The following is a 21,549-nucleotide window of genomic DNA, read 5'->3' on the forward strand; positions in this document are numbered from 1 at the left end:
TAGTTGAGCCCCATTTTGGACAAGTTGAATTTGAAAGACTAATGAGGAATTTAGGTAAAGATATTTAGCAGATGGTTCAGGAAAGAGATCAGAGTGAAACATAGATTTAGTCATCTTCAAATAAGGATGATAATTTAGCCCATGGGAGCTGAGGGTATTCACAAAGATTCACTCAAAACTGAAATTTAGCATTTTCTTGAATTGTTTAAAAACATTATTCTAAGAAGGGATCTATAGACTTTATTAGATTGCTAGTGTGGTCTGTGACACAGGAAAGTTTAAGAAAAAACTTACAATAAGTAGAAGAAACCAGTGTCAAGTAATGAGAAAGAAGAGAAGGTCCAGCATAGTCTTGAGGGACAGCCAAGTTAGCACTGGGAAAACGAAATTTATTTGGAAAGGAAGGAGAGTCAGAAGAGAGCAACAAAATGGAACCCAAAGGAGAAGGAAGTATCTAGAAGGAGGGTTATTTGACAGTGTCATATACTTCAGATAGGTCAGGAAGGATGAGGAATTATTAGGGCTGGACATATAGTCTGGGGATTCCTATGCTTAAATGGGATAACTGATTCAGTGAGAGTCAATATGACCATAAAGAGAAAATGGATTGGATATCTAAACATTTTAATGTAACTAATTTTTAGAACAAGAGGGAAAAAAAAGAAAAAGGATGAAGCTCCAACAGAAGTCCTAAATCCTAGATTCAGTCCTACCATTATATGCTTTTTGTAATTTGGGACAAGTTAATTTATTATGAAAGCAAGGCATTTTTCATTAATAATTCATATTAAAATACAAATTTAAAGAGGATTCCAACTCTGAACTTTGTTTTTAAAAAAAGATTTCTGATTTATGTTGTGTGGTCTGAACATTAACTATCACATTTCCACAGTGTATTTTATTTGCACCAGGATTATCAAATTAATAACATTGCACTTAATCTTCAAACTAATCTTTGAAAGAAGAGACCAGAAAAGGCAATGAGAATTTATTGCACCTGTTATCTGAGTATTTAGCACTGTGGACAATTTAAATCCCCATGAAACTGAATTAGTTGATGACAGAAAATTTTGTAAATTGTATTATCATCTTGGACATCCTAATATAATGTGGGTGTAGAAAATCCAATTGAAAGGAGACTGGCTTATTAAATTGTGGCATGCTGCAATTTACGTATCTCATCCTCCAGATGTAGGGTGGATAAATGAGGTTGGGGGTGAGCAAAGATCAGCAGGGGATAAAGGGAAAATTTATCTATTTCCACTAGTTTGGGCATTTAGAGAGAAAGTGACACTTTCTGAAAATGTTTTACTTTTATTTCCCCTAAAATCAATGTGGATCAAATTGTATTTCTGTTATCCTCTGTAGCATAGCTCAAAACTGCACCCTCAGTCTTGGCCCATCATTTCACAAATGTATAGTTGGTTACAAGAAAGATTAAATGAGAAGATGTGAACATATGCATACACAATCTATCAATAAACCTAGAATAAAGTGGTTGGAAGAGGGCTCTGGGTTGGAATTCTATGTGATCTTGGGGACATCATTTTACTTCTTTGGTTCTCATTTTCTTCATCTATAAAATGGGTTGAGAATGGGTGAGAAGACCTCTTGTCTGTTCCAGGTCTAATCTATGATCCTTTTTTAACAGGCATCTGGGACATGTACAGAGTCCCTGGGATAGCATCTTCTCACATGGAGAAGCTGAATAGACAGTTTTTCAAAGAATCATAACAACATGGAATACAGATGGCCAAGCACTCCTGGTACTATGTCACAGGTTCCAATCTATGGTCCACATGCAGTTGGGAGTAGCCTTTTGGGGAGGGGGGTATCTTCAAAAGGCTCAAGTCAGCATTCACCTGACATTTTTGGTCATTCTTGAGTCAGCTAGTGAGAGACCTTCCCACCTGAGACTGTGTGACACTGAGAAATGGGTGCCTCCACATTTATTCTTTTCCTTTCTAAGTGAAGGCAATAAAGCCTCCTATGAATTTCAAAGGATAAAAAGGGCACCCAAGTATCCCAGTGTTCCAGAGTCTGGATCTGACAATCAGTTCAGCTTAAGTGCCTGGAAAAGCAAGAATAACCCCTAGGTCTCTTCCCACCAGTAACTGAAATTAAATCTTACACAGTAGTCATGCCATGAACTTAGAAGGGGCTGATCCTATATAGAAACTATACAAAGAGTGTGTCCCCCATTCACCCTCAGGTTTTGGAGGGAAGAGTGTTTGTGTTTTTGTTATCAATATATCTTTGAAGTAAATATTCCTTTGTAAGAGCTAATGGATGCTAGTGGTTAAAAAGAACTAGTGTTATTCTTTGGCTACCAGGGAAGGAGGGAACAAAGGCTGGAGGGCTTGAGCTAATAGTGAAACAGAAAACAACAACAACCCTCCTCCCAGGACCCTGGAATCCTGAGGGTCAGATGGAGCTTGCTTATCTCTGGGATGGGCCAGAACACCCTTGCTGCACTATGATCCATCATCATTATTGAAAAAAAAGGAACTCCAAGTTCATATATTTCAAATGATCAGTCAATAGTTTCCTTTTTCTATGTAAATTATCATCATTATTATTATTACTTTTGTTATTATTGTCATTAATTGCTTTTGTCTTTGTATTCCAAACACCTAGCAGAATGCCTTATAATAGGCTCTTAAAAATGTTTGTTGGAATGGACCTTCATTATTATTAACAAGATAGGATATGGGATTGAAGGTGTCCACACACAAAAAAGGCAACCACAAAGAAAGTCCATCCTTCTTGAAATATACCCTGTAAATTACACATTTGGATTCCAAGACCAGGATATTTGTTTTAATACAAAATATGCTCCAACAGTGTCCCATGAGGCTGAGGTTTTTTAATTCACCCAAAACTAGGAAAATCTCTTACATTTCCCCTGGCACCTTTCCCCACGTCTATTCATATCCTAGAAATGGGACTTTACAGCCTTTGGTACCTTTTATAAATCTAGGAAGATTAATAATACATGAAAATTTCAATTAGTTTATTTTAAAATCAAATGTTTCCCAGTAGATGTGTACTATACAGGCACAAAGAATTTCATGATAGAATAAAATGCCCATCATTCCACAAAGAACCACAAAACAGAACCATGTAAACAAAATAGCAGCTAGAGTTACTCACTGGAAATGGTCCCCAGTGGAAAGATTAACTTTTCATATTCATGAAGTCAGTGCCAATATAACTAAGATGCATTTCAGCTATTTATTTACTATGTAATTATGCAGAAAAATTGTCTAGAGGGTTCTTAACCTGGCATGATGGAAATATGCTTATCCAACAGAAGGCATGTTTTCTCTAGCACAAGAGATAATGAAAGAAGATCACATTGCTTAAATTCAGCACATTGACTTGCAAGCTATGAAACTTACAATTACTTTCTTTTAGGAACATGCAGTAAATAATTCTGAATATCTAATTGTGTCGCAGGTGCCTATCATTTCATAGGCAGGTCACATATACAGTTCCTTAGAGAAAAGAATGATTATTTTGGTTTTTTTTTATATAACAAAACCCTACTTATGTAGCTATGTTCATCTATCTTGGTACTGATATGTTCAATTTGGAATTATAAGACTAGACACGCTTAACAAAATATATATACCACAAAATATTGAGCAATGTTGGGGCAGGGATGGCATTGTTAACATGGTGCTTATTAATTTTATAAGCACCACAACTGTACTAATTGCCCTGCAAGAAAGAGGGGGGGTTCCACTCCTTCTTGCTCTCCAAGACGATAGACTTTGACCAAAAACAACAGGTCAATGTATACTTTTTCTGTATCTTTAAAGAGTTTAGGAGAGCAAAGCTGGGAAGATATCCATTCACCATCTCCATTTCCTCTCTCTATCTCAATCCAAGCTATCTTGCTAGCTAATCGAGTTAGCTCAACCTCAATCTAAGCTGCATCTCAAGCTCTAAATCTATGATTCTTTCCTCTTAGTCCAAGTGATTGTCCTTGTATCTAAACTGTAGAGGGGAAAGTAGAATGAAAAAGCATTTATTAAATGTCTGGTGCATAGTAGACATTTAATAAATTCCTTTTCATTCTACCTTTTACCTCTCCCCCCATAGGTAAGCACTTAACTGTGTTGGGCACTTCACACATATTACCTCACTTGGTCCTCAACAACCCTGAGAAGTAGGTGCTGTTATTATTCCAATTTTAAAGTTGATAAACTGAGGCAGATAGAGGCAAAATGACTTGCCCGTGGTCTCATTGCTAGTGTCTGACATCACATTTGAACTCGTGTCTTCCCAACCATAGGTCCAGTGCTCTTGGGCACTATGGAACCACCTAGTGAGACTATGGCAACCTATTCTTTCTAGTCCCTGGATTCAGTGTCAGGTCTCTTACCAGATTCACTTCCATATAAGATGACCTTCCATCTTCAGCCTCTATTGTCTACTTAAATCCTACTACCTTTCCCAAACAAATCTATGGGAACAGGGGATCCTACCCCTCTAGTTCTGCAACTTTCTTCATGTTGCTGACTATACATGGTATGTTCCTGTCCTGGGGCTCCATGCACCTTCCCTTTTGGTCATTGAAAGAATACTAGAAATCTTATCCTCTACCAAAAAAGATATTCTCTCATCAGAAGAAAAGAGATAATGGCTGCTCTGTGTGGCTTTTTTTCACCAGACAATGACTTAGTCACCACAATGACTTTTGTGGCCATCCTTATAGCTCAAAGTCCTGCTCATAGATTGATATCTGCATGTAGAAGTGAAACTAAGTAATAGATTGATCCATTATTACTATGTTCTTATTGAGCTAATAGTTTTTGATGGAGTTCAGATAGAAATAGACCTGGGACAAGTTGTTATCCCATTACAATTCTTTTATGACTGTGCAGGTAGACAAAAATAATGCTTTTTATAGTTGAATAAAATATAAGGATTTAAGCTCATCTTCTAGAGGTTCACTGAAAGTATCTTCAGGAAAACTATAGATGGGTTAAACCAGGTGGAGAGTAACCAACAAGTCTCAAATTCATCAGTGAGTTAGGAGGATATTTTTGTCAAATATGTAAAGGCTTCCCATGGTAAAATGAGTGAGTGAGGAAAATTTGTTCCAACAGCCATGAAGGCGACTGAAGCAGGCACTATTGGATGCTTGAAGCTTAGTCAGATCTCAAAAACACCAAAGTCATCCATTACATCCTGAGACAACACTAGTCATGTTTTTGTCTTGGTGCTGAAATTTCAGAGAGGTAGAAAATGAGAGAGGAGAGGAGAGAGACAGAGAGAGAGAGAAGGAGAACAACAACTTTATGCAACTCTGCCTCATTTGAATTTGATTCAGGCTTAAGTCAAATCATCACCCTGTAATCCTTTTCAAAATGAACAAGTAGCAGACAGGATGTTGGGGATGATATGTGTTTCTCCTGTTCCCATGATTTTTACTCTTTCCAGTAGGTACCTATACCGTGAGAGTCCTTCATCTTGCATAGTTTGAAGTCAGAACATTTTGTATGGTTACATCTATGAAAAACTTTGTTCTTAAAGGTTTATAGATTAATATGTGCAGGTAGTTGTAGGCAACATTTATATATGTTGGGATACTGCTGTTATAATACAATTTAGTTGTTGAATTCTCAAAGATATTTAGAAGCTTATATTTGTAGTATAGAAATCAGTCAGATGTTAGTTTTATTTATTTATTTGTTTATTTGTTTATTCAGTCTCTCTCTTGCTTCCCCATACCATAGAAGGCATCATCCGGCAAACAGATACATGCATATATAGATTATGGCTTTTGTATTTCCACTTCTCGGTTCATTCTCTGGAGGTGAATATTCACATATGTTAGTTTATAAAGAATAAGAAACTTCTGAGTAGAATTCTACAAAGCAGATTGTGACTTCTAGATATCCACTAGGTGCTTCATTTTGCATTCAGTAGTGGTAACGTACATGTAGCAGTCCACCCCTAGCTATGGGCAAGGGAAACAGTTGGTATGTACAGATTGTCTTAGAAGAGAGCATGCTCAGTCTTGAGCATGCTCAGTATTGTACTTGGCTGGGAAAGCCTCTGACCCTTGACCCCAGCTTCCCCCAGGTTAGGCGGGAACACAGGTTTCTTTGTGCTCACCTGGTTAAGAGAAACCACACCTATACCTTGTCATTAACCAATGGTAATCATCCCTATGTACTGTGTATATTCGCATATAAATAGGGCCCAGCCAGCTCCGCCTTTCTCTCTCCTGCTCTTCCTCCCTTCTAGCTCGCACTGATGCCTGTCCTTGCTGGAGCCTGGCCTTGAGCCAGGCTCCATCTTTAATCTTTCTCTATCATCTCTCCTACCTGTGTGGTATTGAATCTGGATCTCTGGACTGGTAAAAGCCTTTGGAAGGGTCCTTTGATCAGAGCTTGGCTGTGGCTCATTGATAATTAATAAAGACTCATTCCTGCCACCTCATATCTCTACTTCGACTCCGTCATCCCCCTCATGGTATCTAAAACTTCTATCCTTTCTCTATCTTCCTACCTTAAAGCTTCTCTCTCCCCTCTGAGGAAGCTTTAGTACAGTTTCTACCATTTCAGAAAATAAACTGTATTGATCATCGAGTTCAAGCTTGATCAAGTTAGACGATCTTTTCCATAACTCTAGAGGCAATGACCTGGGTCCTGAATCATGAGTGATCCCTGCATTGATCATGGTTCTTACAACTTTCAAAACTCTTTGTTTTGACCCTGTTGTTGTTACTTTAAGAATTATTCTCCTGGTTGTTCTCTTCTCATTCTTTATCAGAGTATAAAAGTCTCCAAAAACTCTCCATTTTTATAATACTGTTGTTATCATATAAATGGTTCTCCTGGCTCTGTTCCCTTCACCCTGAAGCAATTTATATAAACCTTTCCACGTCTCTTGGAAATTCTCTATTTCCTCCTCTCTTACAGCACCACAGGAGTTCATCACATTCATCAGCCACAACTTATTCAGCCATTCCTCAGTTGTTGAGCATTCCTTGAGCTTGGGGTTTTTTCTCCACAAAAATATATTTTGATACAACTCCTTCATTAACTTGAAAGTCATACTCTGTTCTGTTCAGAAGTGATGATAATGGGATTAGGGCTAGAAGAAACAATGCTGGCCTTAAGGATCTCCTCTGTGGAATTTTATATCAATTGTTCTTGGCATTATTTTGTTGGTAGCATATTTTAAATAGAGAATGATTTCCCATGTGGACATCCAATACTATGCTTGAATCTATTTTCAATATTTAAAGTATATGGCTAAACCAAGAATGTGGCCCAAAGCCAAAAGTTTTGTAAAAAATCAGCGAAAGCATTGTAAATGTTATTGCACATTTGTCAAATGTGTTCAGTGATCACTGAATTAATAATAAAGCCAAGTCAAGTCAATGAACATTTAGGTATTTACCATGTACCAAGTGCTGAGCTAAGCACCAGGTATACAAATACAAGCTGAAAGGAAGACAATCTTTGCCCTCAAGGAGCTTACACTTTAACTGGAAAAGACAACATTGAAAAAGAAGGGATGCTGTAGTGAAAGTCTAAGTGAATCAGAAGTATAAGCTGGAGAGGATCAAAGACTTGGGTGACCTGTGCACCCTACTTCAAATGGAGGCCCTGGAAGAAACCAGTCTATTCAGAGTCAGCTGGGTGGCACAGAATACTATCCAGGAGTTAGGAAGATCTGAGTTCAATCCAAGCCAGATGTTTACTTTCTGTGTGACCCTGGGCAAGTCACTTAACCTCTTTTTTTCCCCTATAGTTTCTCCCCTCACTCCTCAATAGGAGAAAAGGGAAGAGGAGGAGAAAGGAATAAACATTGGTTCCAATACATCTTTCTTTTTTGTGGTACCAGAATGGGAAGGAACAATACTTGTTTCTCTGCCCTTTCTTGCCAATCTAATAATGATTACTGTTATTATTACTATTACTACTTTGGCTTATTGTTTACAGAAACTTGAATTCTGAATCTCATTTCTTTTTTAACCAAAAAGGATGGCAGGCTCTTTCCTAAGCAAAAGAAACCTTAGTGGTATTCTTTTTTGCTTGCATGCTGATTAGTTCAACCTAAGTTGAACCTAAAGTTCAACAGGCTGGGTTTTCCTTTGTCACTTTTGCTCCAGGCATCATTTCCTCCTTCTCCTTTTCCCCCACTAAGGTAAAAATAGCTTCTCTAAAGATCATTCTCAAGATGATTATCAGTACCCAGCCTGAGCAGAATTCCCACCTCCCAATGCCACTGACTACATAGCACCTCTGAGATAATTGCAAGAGCCAACACATCACAGAATCATTGACATTGAGCAAGAAGAGACCTCAAACATCATTGATTTAAACTTTTTCACTTTATAAGTGAGGAACTCAGATCCAGGGTAGATAAATAAATTGTCCAAGGCCATACAGGTACTAAATAACAGTCAGGATTCAAACCCAAATCCATTGTTTTGTCCTCTCAACCACACAGTTTCCTTGGCATCCCTCTCCCAAAACAAGGGGATACTTATGTCTAAGGCTTTATATGTGCAAGGATGAGTTGCTCAAAAGACCAATCACAAATGTGAAAATGGCTACCTAAAAGCTTAGGCACATGTGCCCCAGCCCATGAGTATGCTTAAATCTTCAAGAATATTTTAAAAGTAGAGGATCACTAATAAGAAGCTATATTAGAAGTAAGGTCGCTGAGATACCTTAGATAGAAATAGACAGAAATAGAGCTGGGTCTAGAGTCAGCAAGACTTATCTTATTGAGTTAAATTCTGGTCTCAGACATTTCCTAGCTGGGTGACCCAAGACACTTCATCCTATTTGCCTCATCTATAAAATGAGCTGGAGGAAAAAAATGACAAACACGTCCAGTATCTTTGCCAAGAAAATCCCAAATGGGATCACAAATAGTCAGACATGACAGAAAGGACTTAACAATAACTTAGAAGCAAAGCTTTTTCAGAAGGCTTAATGTCTTCAAAGAATACTGAGGAATATTAAAAATATATAGATGATCTGGGATAGATTTTTATGTATTTTGTTCTGAACATTTTTAAGAAGGGAAATAAAGGTAGGTAAAAAAGAACATGTACTGTAGAAAAGAAGTAGATAAAAATTTGCTATTTCTCATTATTAGAATATATGAAAAGAAACATATTTTAAAAGCATGGAGGAAGGAATGATGGGGATGGATAGCAGGGGAACTTCACTCATCTGAACCCCAAAAAGAAGACCTAATGTAGACATATTTATACAGAAAAAAAGAGGTAGATGTAGAAATACAGTAAACTCAACCAGGATTGGAGAGTGAAGAGTAATGGTGGTTAATAGAGAAGGTAATATGAGAATGATGGGGAGAAGGTGAAGTAATAAAGATGATGGCTCCCACAACAAAAGAGAAGAGTCCATTTTTAAAAGTGCGCAGAGAAAACAAGAACCAAGAAAGATGGCACAGTGACAAGAAGGAGTATAGCCAAGCTTTCCCAATGATTACTCCACAAAAATCCCAGCACAAGTTCTGGTTGGGAAATCCAAGGGAAAAAATCATTTTTTGAATAATTTTTGCCAGCCTAGGACAGCATAGGGAGACAAAGAGATCTATGGAAAGTGGGGAAAGGATCAAACAAAGAGCAGTTAAATGTCCTTTCCAAGACAAGGGCACAACCAGGATTTGGTTATAACCATATCCCAAAGCAAAAAAGAGGTCCAAAATCTACAGAGAGAGGCTTGATCTTAGATAGGGAAAAAGAGCAGGTGCCAACTGGACATACTGTTTCTCATGACACAGTCCTGGGTCTCAAATCCAAAATGGATTGAGATATGAATCTGGATGAATGGGTTGAATTGCAGAAGGATAAGCAGTTGTGAACCCTAGACTGTGTAATAAGAAAAGATCAAGTACAGAGAGAAGTAACAACTATAACAACTATGTGGCTCTGATCCCAGGAGGAAATAAGGCACAAGTGGAGTGAAGTAGCTTCATTTTTGGTCCTAGCCTCATATAAAGCCAGCAGTGGAATAAACGAGGCAGGTAGAGCTATTCTAGCTGGCTAATAGTGGCTGATTCCAACAATGGGTCTACTGACATTTCAACCAGGGGCAAAGTCACAAGTATGCTTCTCAGACTCAGACTCAGGTCAGGATCTTGCAGAGATCAAATCAGGGATATGGGATGGGAAGTACAGTGGGGATAATGATCAGACTTTGTCTAGATTCAAGTTGATTTGGGAGCTCTGAAAGCTTGGGGGTTGCCAGCCTGAACTATTCCTGAGATCCTGGAATAACACAATTATCAACATCCTGAGAAATCAGTAGCAGAACCCAAGGAGATACCAGCATAACCCAGACATACCATCCAGAAGTGTGTAAATCCTGTTCCCAACATTAAGTCCAAAATCAGGTAGTAGGCTAAAGGAATGGCTAAACAAAATAAGCATCACAACATAAGGTGCTATAATGGTGACAGAAAAACTCAAGACATAAACCTAGAAGAAGAGAACAACTCCAAAACATCTACAAGCAAAGCCTAAAAGCAAAACACAGCTTGGGTATAAGTTCAACTAGAACTCCTAGAATAGGTGAAGCAAGAGTTTATTAAAGAGGAAAAAAGGAGTTTATTAAGGCATTTTCAAATTATTATATAAATTAAGTGAGAACTAAAGGAAAAATTAAAAACTGGAGAGCTAGGAAAAAAATAATTGAAAAGAGAATTAATAGCCTAGCACAAAAGACACAAAGCTTACCCAAAAGATAAGACTTGAAAATTAGGATGGGCCAAATAGAAGCCAAGAACTTCTTAAGACAACAAGAAATATTAAACTTCAAAAGACTGAAAAAATAGAAAATTTAAGGTGTTTCATATCAAAAACAACTTACAGAAAGCACCAAGGAGAGAGAATATAAGAATCATTTGGACTATGAATATGGCATATTGCACATATCTTCTGATTTTTTTTTATCAAGTTATCCCAATTTTTTACTCTGTCTTTTCCTCTTTTTCAATCTTTAAATACATTTTTGTTTTATAGGATAACTGTTTGGGTAGTGGGAAGGGTGCTATGCTGAGGAATAGTGTGGGAAATTATCTTTTTATTTATTTTTTTAACCTTTACCTTCCATCTTGGAGTCAATACTGTGTATTGGCTCCAAGGCAGAAGAGTGGTAAGGGCTAGGCAATGGGGGTCAAGTGACTTGCCCAGGGTCACACAGCTGGGAAGTGTCTGAGACCAAATTTGAATCTAGGACCTCCCATCTCTAGACCTGGCTCTCAATCCACTGAGCTACCCAGCTGCCTCTGAAATTATCTTTTTAAATGGCATCAATAAAAACTTCTTTTAAAGCAACATTGAAAGGCGTGATTTAAAAAAAAAGAGCCCAGACATATATTTCAAGAAATCATTTTTAAAAGCCTGCCTAGATCTTTTGGGACCAGAGGGCAAAGTAAAAATAGAACAAATTTTCTGGTTACCACCTAAAAAAATCCAAAATAAAAACTCCCAAGGAACATTATAGGTAAAATCTAAAGTTTTCAAGTCAAAGAAAAAAATGATAAGTATTTTTCCAGAAAGATTTCAGGAACTAAGGAACCACAGTCAAGACCACAAAAGATTTAGCAATAAATACTATAAAGGAGTTGAGAGCTTGGAATATATTAGATAAGGCAAAATATATGTTTATCACCAAACTAAAAAAAAAAACCAGCTACTGTGATAGGTTCTTATTCAATGGTTTATCTTATTTAACTTTGTATTACTTATTCTTATACTATTGACCTTATATTTTAAATTTTTATCAGTTTAGGTCATAAAGTCCAAGGACAAAAGGGATCATGTTGTTAACTTGCTCTGAAACTTTTCATCAGACATGACTGAAGTCCTTGGAGGACAGCAGGAAGCATGCCCAACTGCTTTGGGGACCTAGAACCATCTCTACCCAATAGAGAAAGTGAAGCTCTATCTCAAAACTTGATTAAGATCTACTCATGAAATGGCAATGAAAAGGGCCTTGGACTCTAATGACTTGGAAATTCTGGTTCCAACATTTCTAAACTGTGTGACTCTGAGATAGCACTTTAATCAGTCTGAACCTCAATTTCATTCTCTGCATAATGGGAATAATAATATTTACACTGTCAATCTGACAGAGATTTGGGGAAAAATTTTTTTTAATCTTAAAGTAGGGTACAAGCATTAACCATATTACTACTAGCATTAGATCTTCCATTGGCACCAACTACAGTAATAGGTAAAGGATCTGTGATTCTCTCAGCAAAAGAAACTCTTAATTAGAATTATCTTTCCACCAATGTAGACTATAATCCATGTGTGACTTGAGTCCCAGAGAGCTACCTGAGGCATAAAAAGGTTAAATGACTTGCCAAGTGTCTCACAACTGGTGATTGTCAAAGATAAGACTTGAAGATGAGTCTACTTGATTCCAATTCCAACATCCTACCCATAACCCCATGCTGCTTCTATAATAGGCACATATAGGAGTTTAATTCTTTAATAATAATTATGGTGACCATGGTGGTGACAATGTGCTTGGGACAGGGTATCTTATAGAGTCATAGACCTTGGCATTGGAAGAGATGCTAAATGATTCTCTAGTCTCTCTCTCAATGCCTTCAAGAAAGACAACTTAGAGCTGAAGAACTGAAGCCATGGAATGTGAAGTGATTTTCCCAAACTTGCAAAGTGCATAAATCCAAGACTAGTACCCAATATCCTACTGCAGTTTTCTTTCTATTATACCAGCCTGACAGTCAATATTTTTCTTGGTCTGGAACATAAGAGTTCATGCTCACTGCTCCTTTCTAGACCATGATTCTGTATAATATGAATGAGGTTAGTCTTCTCAATGTAAATAGCAAAACATGTCTAGCAATTTAGAGTCTATAAAATGACACTCAAACAAAAAACTTATAACCCATTTAAATTTATATCTTGAAGAAGATTATTTCAGAAGAGAATGAGTTAAAAGTCATATGTTTCAGTGTGTTTAATAATTATTTTGTTTTTATTTATACTATTTATGAATTCAAGAATTAGTATCTCTTCTCCTTGATTTTGTTATTGCCAGATGGGTAGGTTTATCCAGCTTTCTGTAGATTTAAATACACTTAAAAAAAGATTTGATCTGCTGAGCGAACATATTCAATGCATTTTATTTATTTTGAACTTAAACATCAAGAAAGAACATTTCCAAACATACAACAGAACACCAAAAGAGGATTGTAATAAAACAATGAATTTACATTTCATTTTGCTTGTTTTTTTTTAATTCAGTTCTTTCTAACCCTCACCACACCATAGAAGACATCTGGCAAAATGTATAGATTATGTCTTTTATTTTTCAACTTTTCAGTTCATTCTCTGGAGGTTAAATACACTTTTGAAATAAAAAATGAACTTTAAGATCAAAATGTTCTGAAGTAGGAGGAAATACAAACATAAAATGAGCTGTCAATGCTTCGTTCCTTAGGAAAATAGTCTTTTATAAAAATTTAAAGGCAGTTAGATGGAACAGAGGATAGCATGCTGAACTTGGACTCAGGAGGACTTGAGTTCAAATTCTACATGGAAAACATATTAGTATGTGACTTTAGTTAAGTCACCTAATTTTTGTGAGCTTTGGTTTCTTTACTTGCAAAATGGAGATAATAGCACCCAGGTCACAAGGTTGTTTTAAGGACCAAAAGCAGCAATATATTTAAAGCATTTTGCAAACCTTAAAGAATCCTATAAAAGGTAACCATTATTTTCTCTTTCAGTTCTACTAAATAGGAATGACCTGATCATAGCGATACCAGTTTCTTAAACAATTGGCACAAGTTACCTTGTTCTCTTCTGGAGTGAAAAGGATCCGGAATGTAGATGGCACTCCCGGGGCTACTTTGTTACAAATATCATTGGGGCTGATGACTTTGAAATAAGGGGAACTCTCCTCAACAATTTTCACCAGTCTTGGAATCTGCAGGAGAAACATATATGATTATAGACAAATAGAGCATCTCTGAAAAATATGAGAAGATGAATGGAAAATGAGGCTTGAAAAGGGATGATCATAAGCTAAATTTAAAAGATCCTCTTAGTCTTGGCTCAATCACTTACCAGATAAGTTTCCAGTCTTGACATTATCACTTACCATTTGTGTGACCCTCAAACAACTGGTCTGATGTCTCTGAGCATCCATTTTTCTCATTGGTAAAATGATGGAAGGGTGAAAGAAATGAACTCTAAGATTTCTTCCAACTCTAATAGCCAATGGTTCTCTGAATATGGTGAACAAAGTTGTTCAGGTCAATCTTTAAAGCTTTAATCTTATTCCAGTGGTTGCTAGTTGATACTAGGTATGGCTCATTCACAAATTCTTGGGACAGATGTCAGAAGAAATTGTATCTCCAAAGGGTCAGGTCTCCAAATCATATCCATCATTGACTATTTTCTTCTACAATAAGAGAATCTTGGGAATAGAAGGCATACTTGATAGGCTTGTGTCACAATCTCAACACTAGTCCAGGTAAACTTAGCTATATTTCTTTTGAAGTATGAGAATTTTCTATCCATAGTATGAAATTCTGCCAGACATTGGACTAAGTACCGAAGCTGTGGAGACCAAAATGAAACAGTATCTGCCCTCAGCAAGCTCATACTCTTACAAAATACCACTTTGGAACCAGCACAAGAAGAAGACTGATGTCAAAGTAAAGGAGAAGTGCTCTTAACCAAATTACTTTGAGATTATTATCCTTTAAAGACAGTGGGCAACACCAATAGTATCAAAGTGGAGTTTCACATAACTAGTCAAAGGAAGGATTTGACCTAGTTTTTTGTCTTTCAAAGTTGGAAGTCTTTTAATTCATGGCATTATGAAAATTATGGGAATATGATCAGATAAAATATGAAAAAATGAAAAGCTTCAACACAGTCCATCTGAATGAAGTCAAGTTGCCTGGAATTCTTCACCTTTACTGTTCTTGCATCTATAAGGGTGGAGTTGATCTATTGACTTTAAACTAAATGCTATAAGTACTTGATGGTACTAAAATTATATTACAGTGGAAGGAGAATTTATAGAGGTCAGGTAAATATGATCATAGTCTAGAGGTTATCTAAAAAGATCAAGCTAATTTAGAAGCAGAGGCATTTCAGAGGTTGGAGCTAGTATGACTTTCCAATAAAACATTGAAGAAGAACCACCAAGAAAAGAGGAAAGACTTTAGTTTTTCCCTTGGTCAGGTCCCTTTCCCTCTTTCTACCCCCAGCCAAAGTAGGTCTTTGAAGAAATCAAAAGATTCAGAAAATGTTGGACTTCCCATCTGCCCACTGGTATTCTAGCACCATCCCCATATCAGCTAATAGTGGGGGGCTATCCTGGGAGTCAAGGGCAAACCATATATGGACTCATAACTCTACAAGGAGCCTAATAAAGTCTAAGAAAAATGTTTTGGGTACCCCGTGAAGAGGAGAAAAGGACGTCCAGCCCCAAAAAATATTGTGAATGAGTCCTTTACCATGTGTGCTCTTTAAATTGGTACCCACATTACCTAAGGTGTATGCATTTGTGGAAGAGAGTATCATAGACTTTGGAGGAGCACATTTTATACCAATTATTCTAACTTACACAACCTTGGTAAATAACCTCTCTAGAATCTAATTAAGATTGACTGCCTAAAATGATTCGCAAGCAAATCTTTGGGACAAGCCTATCAGTGAGGGCTCAAGCTCATCTTCAGCTCCTCACTCACTGGCAGGCATAGGGCTCTGAGGAAAGAGAAATAGATCTAAGAACCATCTGTGAGAACAGGAATTGGGATAAAGATCTTTAAAGGACTACATACCCATTTGTTCCTAGAACCACAGATTAATATAGCTAGATTGGGTCATAGATCATGAAGTGCAACCTTTGCATTTCTCAGCAAAGAGAATGAAGGTCCAAATAGGGGAAGGGATTGCCGCAAGGTCATGTAGCTATTTAGACCTGGGCCTGGGTCCTGAGACTCCTAATTCTCAATCAGAATCAACAAATTGAATTAGTGATAACTCTTTTCTAGGATATTAGAAGGTAGGATATTAGAAGTAGTAGAAAAAGTAGAAGAAGATAGGATATTAGAAGTAGTAGAAATTTGTTTGAGGTGAAAAAAATAAAAGTCAGACAGAAATACAAATGGATAGATAGATAGATAGATAGATAGATAGATAGATAGATAGATAGATAGATAGACAGACAGATAGACAGACAGATAGACAGATAGACAGATAGACAGATAGATAGATAGATAGATAGATAGATAGATAGATAGACAGACAGACAGACAGACAGACAGACAGACAGACAGATAGATAGATAGATAGATAGATAGATAGACAGACAGACAGATGGACAGATAGACAGACAGATAGATAAATATTGATAATGGATGGAGACATGGACAAACAATTATGAACTTATATGCTTATATAACAGAAGCCGAAATAGTTGGCAAACTTAAAAGGGAGATATCTCACTGGAAGGATAAGGATTTCATTTGTATTTTATAGCATTAATTACCACTCACAATTGTGACCCTGAGCTCCTAGAGGTACCTTTTTTCCTCTCTAAGTTGCTTTTTTAGTTTTAGACCATTATCTTCCCTTGCTAACACTGCAGCAAAGAATTAAATCTACCCTTTTCTGCAGAGTCTACCTTTTCCGCCACTAAATTACCCCATTGATCTCTGAGAGGCCTCACTGACTCCTTTAATGACTTATTGCACCCGATTTGTCTGCAAATCTTCTCAATGATCTTGGCTTTTGTATAGTCTTCATTTTATTCTCTCTTCTCCTTATATATAAATTCCTTCTTTCCTCCCCCAATGCTCTTAGCATTTTATAAATGGTCCTCTCTACTTTGACACCTAAACTTTGCATCTCTCCAATGTTTTTTTTTCCACTCATTACTTTTCCCACTTCCTTGTTCTTCCCAATGACCTTGTTCTATTCTTTGTAGCTTTTCTGCCAGGTATCATGCAGAGCCCAGGGACATTTAATATTTTCTTTTGAAATTCTGTCTAATTTGACTCTGAGAAAGACAAAGTAAGACTTGAAAAGGAAGTGCCTTTCTGAAAAGCAAAGAGAAGGTAAAGGCTAGGCTAAATGCCAGGACATAGAACACTGGCAGTATAGAGAAGCCTTCTTTGACTGGCTAGAGATTGGGGCCTCTTAACTACTTTTGTGTCCTGACCTCCTTGGACAGACTGGTGAAGCCTATGGACCCTTTCTCAAAATCTTATTTTTAAAAGCATAAAATAAAATATAAACAATTACAAAGGAAACCAATATATTAAAATTCAGTTACCATTAAAAAAAATAAGTTTACTAGGTTTAGAGACTCCACTTAGAGATAAAAGTTTTAGAATCTCTAAAACAGCATAAGGAATATATCAAAAATATATAAATATTTAATATCTAAAACAGAGTAAGAGATGTATGAATAACATGTTCAATATAGAAAAAAGGATATAAATGGTTTTTTCTTAATATAAACAACATTAGGCTTAATCTTAATAGTCTTATTATTACTCCACAATCTGTCAGACTTTCAATAAAGGAAATACAAGGATTCTCCAATTTACATTTTTCATAAATTCTATTAACTATTGCTCCATGGTTATAAAGGGAAAAAAACAACTCCAAATGTCATAGTTAAGGTTTAAATTGTAAGTTTAAAAGACTTACTAGATCCCCCTGCCTTTGTACTAATCAGAGCATATATTTCTCAGAGGTTTCCTCTGGACCATCCAAACATAAAGATCGGACCTGGTTTCATAGCTCATTAAATGTGCTAGAAAGATTGAGGTGCCTGTGAGAGGACTTACTTTGTCATTGTTCCTAAGAATCAATGGTACTTCATAGACTTCACAAGCAGCATAGTTCTGAAATACAATCTCCGATGGGAAGGGCTGGAATAATGTCTGATCCAGGTCAATCGATGAGTACTGAAAATTAAAGTAGGGCCAGGTTATTAGATTCAACAATCCTGAAGTCACAGGGCAAGGAAAGAAAAGGATTGGTCTATCCCAACACTTAAATTACACCTAATACTTTCAGAAACTGTGGCTTGAAAATGGTGGGTCCTGCCTCCATTGGCACAGATCAGGAGCCCTCTCCATCTTAGTAGACAGACTTGGGCAGTTGCTCTAGCCCAATAAGCCTCTCCAAACTTTGTGATGCTGGTGCTCGGGATCAAAAAACCCACCATTCATCATCAGGTCAGTGCTTGAAATCATTCCAATTTCTAGGCCCTCTCCTACCCCACAGGAACCCAGAATCATCTCCACACCATGAGGAGGCCTCTGAAGAGCACTCTGGCTAAACTTATAGGAAACCTTCCAAGAAAATATTCTTCCAAGAAAGTATTCCTAGAGATGATTAGCAAGTCAATTTGCTGCCTTAAAAACCCTTAAATGAACACTGAAGCAAGCACAAATTAATCTCTAACAAAGAGAAACCACCAGAAAAATTCTCCATATTAAAGGAGGTTAGGACAGTAAATGAAATCTCCTCTCTCGATGTTGAGTTTCTTTTGTTTCTAGCTCCAGGGGTATAAGCAAGCTATGAATGATCAAGAGTTGTCACAGCAATGCTCCAAACAAGGCAAGAGAGAAAATGAGAACTGCTCTCTGTCTGGTCCCAAAGAAGCTGACACAAGAGGCCTTCAAGGCACCGAAGAAGCAAGAGGTCCTTGCCTTGGCTCGTGGGGAAGCAGCAGTTGCTAAGGCAACAGGAAAGGCCATGGAAACGAAAGGCATCTCTCACAGAGAATAAGAAGGTGGCAGGATAATCAGTTGGCATACAGTATTATAAAAGAGAAGCAGCTGAAGCGGGGGCTGGGGAGCGCTTAGAGCTGGGTCAGACACCAAAGATGCCAAGGTCATCCACTGCATGCCGATGGCCTGACTTTTGTCTTTCTCACTCTTCCTCACCGAAATCCAATTCCCTCGCAAGATGAGACATCACTTGGGAATGTCACTGGTCCTCTTTGAAAAGAAGGACAAAAGATATAATAAAGAGAATACTATGGCACTGTCTATGGAAGGCATGGGGGAATTATATGGTATGTCACCATGATCAATACTTTTAATGTCAAATAGGGAGGAAAACAGACCGAAGTGAAAGAGATGGATGGAGAGATGGAAGGATGCGGGGACGTCACATTCCCTTGGTAGCCTTAGGACCAGGGAGATATGCTTCTTGGAAGATTGTACTGGAAAGAAGCCTTTGTGGGAGCAGAAAAATGCCCAAATTGGAATGAACATCTCCTGCTTAGACCTCTCCCAGTAGCCTCCTACTTGATGTCCCAGCTTCCACTTTCTTTCCTGCTTAACCCAGCCTCTGTATAGCTGCCAAACTGGTCTTCCTAACACAAGCTTCCTCAAATCACTTTCACAGGATAAAATACTAACTCCTCTAGTTGAATTTAAAATCCCTCCCACTCTAGCTTAGCTTCCCAGCCTTAGTCCAGACTTATTCCCCATTATGCACTCTGTGTTCTAGGTAATCTGGCCTATTTGTTATTCCCTTTAAATATCTTCTACCTCTTTGCCTTTGCCCAGGCAGTATTCCCCACCCCTAGAAGGGGGTGCCTTTCCTCATCACTGCCGCCTCTCAGCATCCCTAGTTACCAAGAGCCCCCTCTTTCGTAAGGACCTTCCTATTCCCACTCCTTGCAGCTGTCTGTGTTCTTCATCCTTCTACCAAAACTAGTTTATGCTCACATTGTATGTAATTTGTCTTTATTGGTCTACACATTGGATATCCTTGGTAGGATGAAAGCTCCTAGGGGAAAGGAACTGCTTTATGGCTTTGTCGTCGGTGCCTGTATCTTAATAGATGTTCATTGAAATGAACTGAAAGAAAAACAGAGATCAGAGACAGGTAGCAATGGGGAAAGAGGTTCCCTCTCTCCAAAAAAAAGATGGTCGCTTTGGACCATACTGGTTGGGGGTTCTTGCTTTGAATTCATCTCTTGGCATCACAAATCACTATTTTAAATAAATTATTTCTATAACACTTATCTTCTGTCTTAGAATTGATTCTAAGTTCCACGGCCAAAGAATGATAAAGTCTAAGAAATTGGGGTTAAGTGACTTGCTCAGGGACACATGGCTAGAAAGTGTCTGAGGTCGAAGGCGAGAATTGAACCCAAGACCTCTCATTTCTAGGCCTGAGAAACTCTTTGGTTTTATGACTGATATCCCACCTCTGATAGTACCTGGGGGGGCCTTAAGCAAGTCATAAGCTCTTTGAGCCCCAATTTCCTCAGTCATAAAATAAACTTGGACTAGACTGAAAGTGTGTCTGGCTCTAGATTGAGGCTCTATCATCCCCTGGACATATAAATGCTGGCTCTGGGGGGGAAGGAGAGAGTTCTTCTGTGGGATGAGGGTAAATGACCAAAGATGGTATCAAAACCAGATTTGTGTCCTGGGCCCCTTTGGCAATGGGGAATGGAGAATGAAAACATGGATCACATCCCCCCTGGTCTTGTCTTCTCCAGGCTAAACATGACCAATCTCTTCATCTGTTGTTCATATGCCTGCAGTCCAGGTGAGGAGATGAGAAGTTGATGATGCTACACGAGGAGCTGTTGAGGAATTTTCATCTGTTCAAACTAGAACAAATTAGAAAACATTTTTGATCCCAATTTTCTAATAAGCTTCAGTCATTCACTTTTCACTGAATGGTTTCAAAAATCCTTGATTGTATCAGTTATTCCAGGCAGTAGCCATGAGGTGGATCCCTGGACTGAGAGTGACAAAGAAGCCAGAGAAAAGAGGGGAAAAAGTGATTTATCCGAAAAAGGTTCTGTGTTGATGCCTCTGATTCTCAGACATATTTCCCCACAAAGTCATATATTTTCCCCACTTTTTAAAATAAAACTTTACCTTCCATCTTAGAATCAATACTATGGACCGGTTCCCGGATAAAAGAGTGGTAAGGGCTGGGCAATGGGGTTAAGTGACTTGCCAGGGTCCCAAAGCTAAGAAGTGACTGAGGCCAAATTTGAACACTGGATCTCCCATCTTTAGGCCTGGCTCTCTAGCCACTGAGCCACCCAGCTGCCCCATATTCCTCCCCACTTTTAACCAAAATGCTAACAGGACAATTGGGTTATGATGATCCTCAAAGAAATCCAAACATCCATCTCGACCTAACTCATGCCCCAAACACAGGGGGAGACTATACTGCCACCTCTTAATTGCCCAGAGGCCCTCACTGACCCAAGGTCATATTTTCTTTTAACAGAATCATTTAGAATTCATTTTTAAGTGTCCTTGACTTCAAAATATACCTGATAAAAGTGGCCAGGACCAGCCTGAAGCAGGGCCAGACATAACTCTGTAATGATCATTCACAAGAACATAGTTATTAAATCTGAATGGATTAAGTAATTGCAAAAAACACTTTTAGTTTAAGAGATTTGGGTTAATTAACCCTTACAGGAGTAGCTCTTAAAGTGAGGTTTTAAAGTTTTTATATCTCTATGTAGATACCCATATTTTTAATCT

The 21,549-nt window shown here is 37.8% G+C and overlaps 1 protein-coding gene across 5 annotated transcripts in view; it reads right to left on the reverse strand.

Moving 5' to 3' along the window:
* The window catches only part of HYDIN (HYDIN axonemal central pair apparatus protein), a 451,163-nt gene that overhangs the window by 382,978 nt on the left and 46,636 nt on the right, over positions 1 to 21,549 (reverse strand). For all 5 annotated transcript variants that reach the window (XR_008917906.1, XM_056824703.1, XM_056824709.1 and 2 more), the window contains exons 4-5: positions 17,857 to 17,976; positions 13,836 to 13,970 (exon numbers count right to left, since the gene is read on the reverse strand). Coding sequence is in view for 4 of the 5 variants with exons in the window: in XM_056824703.1 (XP_056680681.1) it covers positions 13,836 to 13,970; positions 17,857 to 17,976 (255 nt within the window). In the remaining variant the exon portion in view is untranslated. The remainder of the gene's footprint in view (positions 1 to 13,835; positions 13,971 to 17,856; positions 17,977 to 21,549) is intronic.

Source organism: Monodelphis domestica, chromosome 1 (genome assembly GCF_027887165.1).
Source record: "Monodelphis domestica isolate mMonDom1 chromosome 1, mMonDom1.pri, whole genome shotgun sequence".
Lineage (NCBI taxonomy): Eukaryota > Metazoa > Chordata > Mammalia > Didelphimorphia > Didelphidae > Monodelphis > Monodelphis domestica.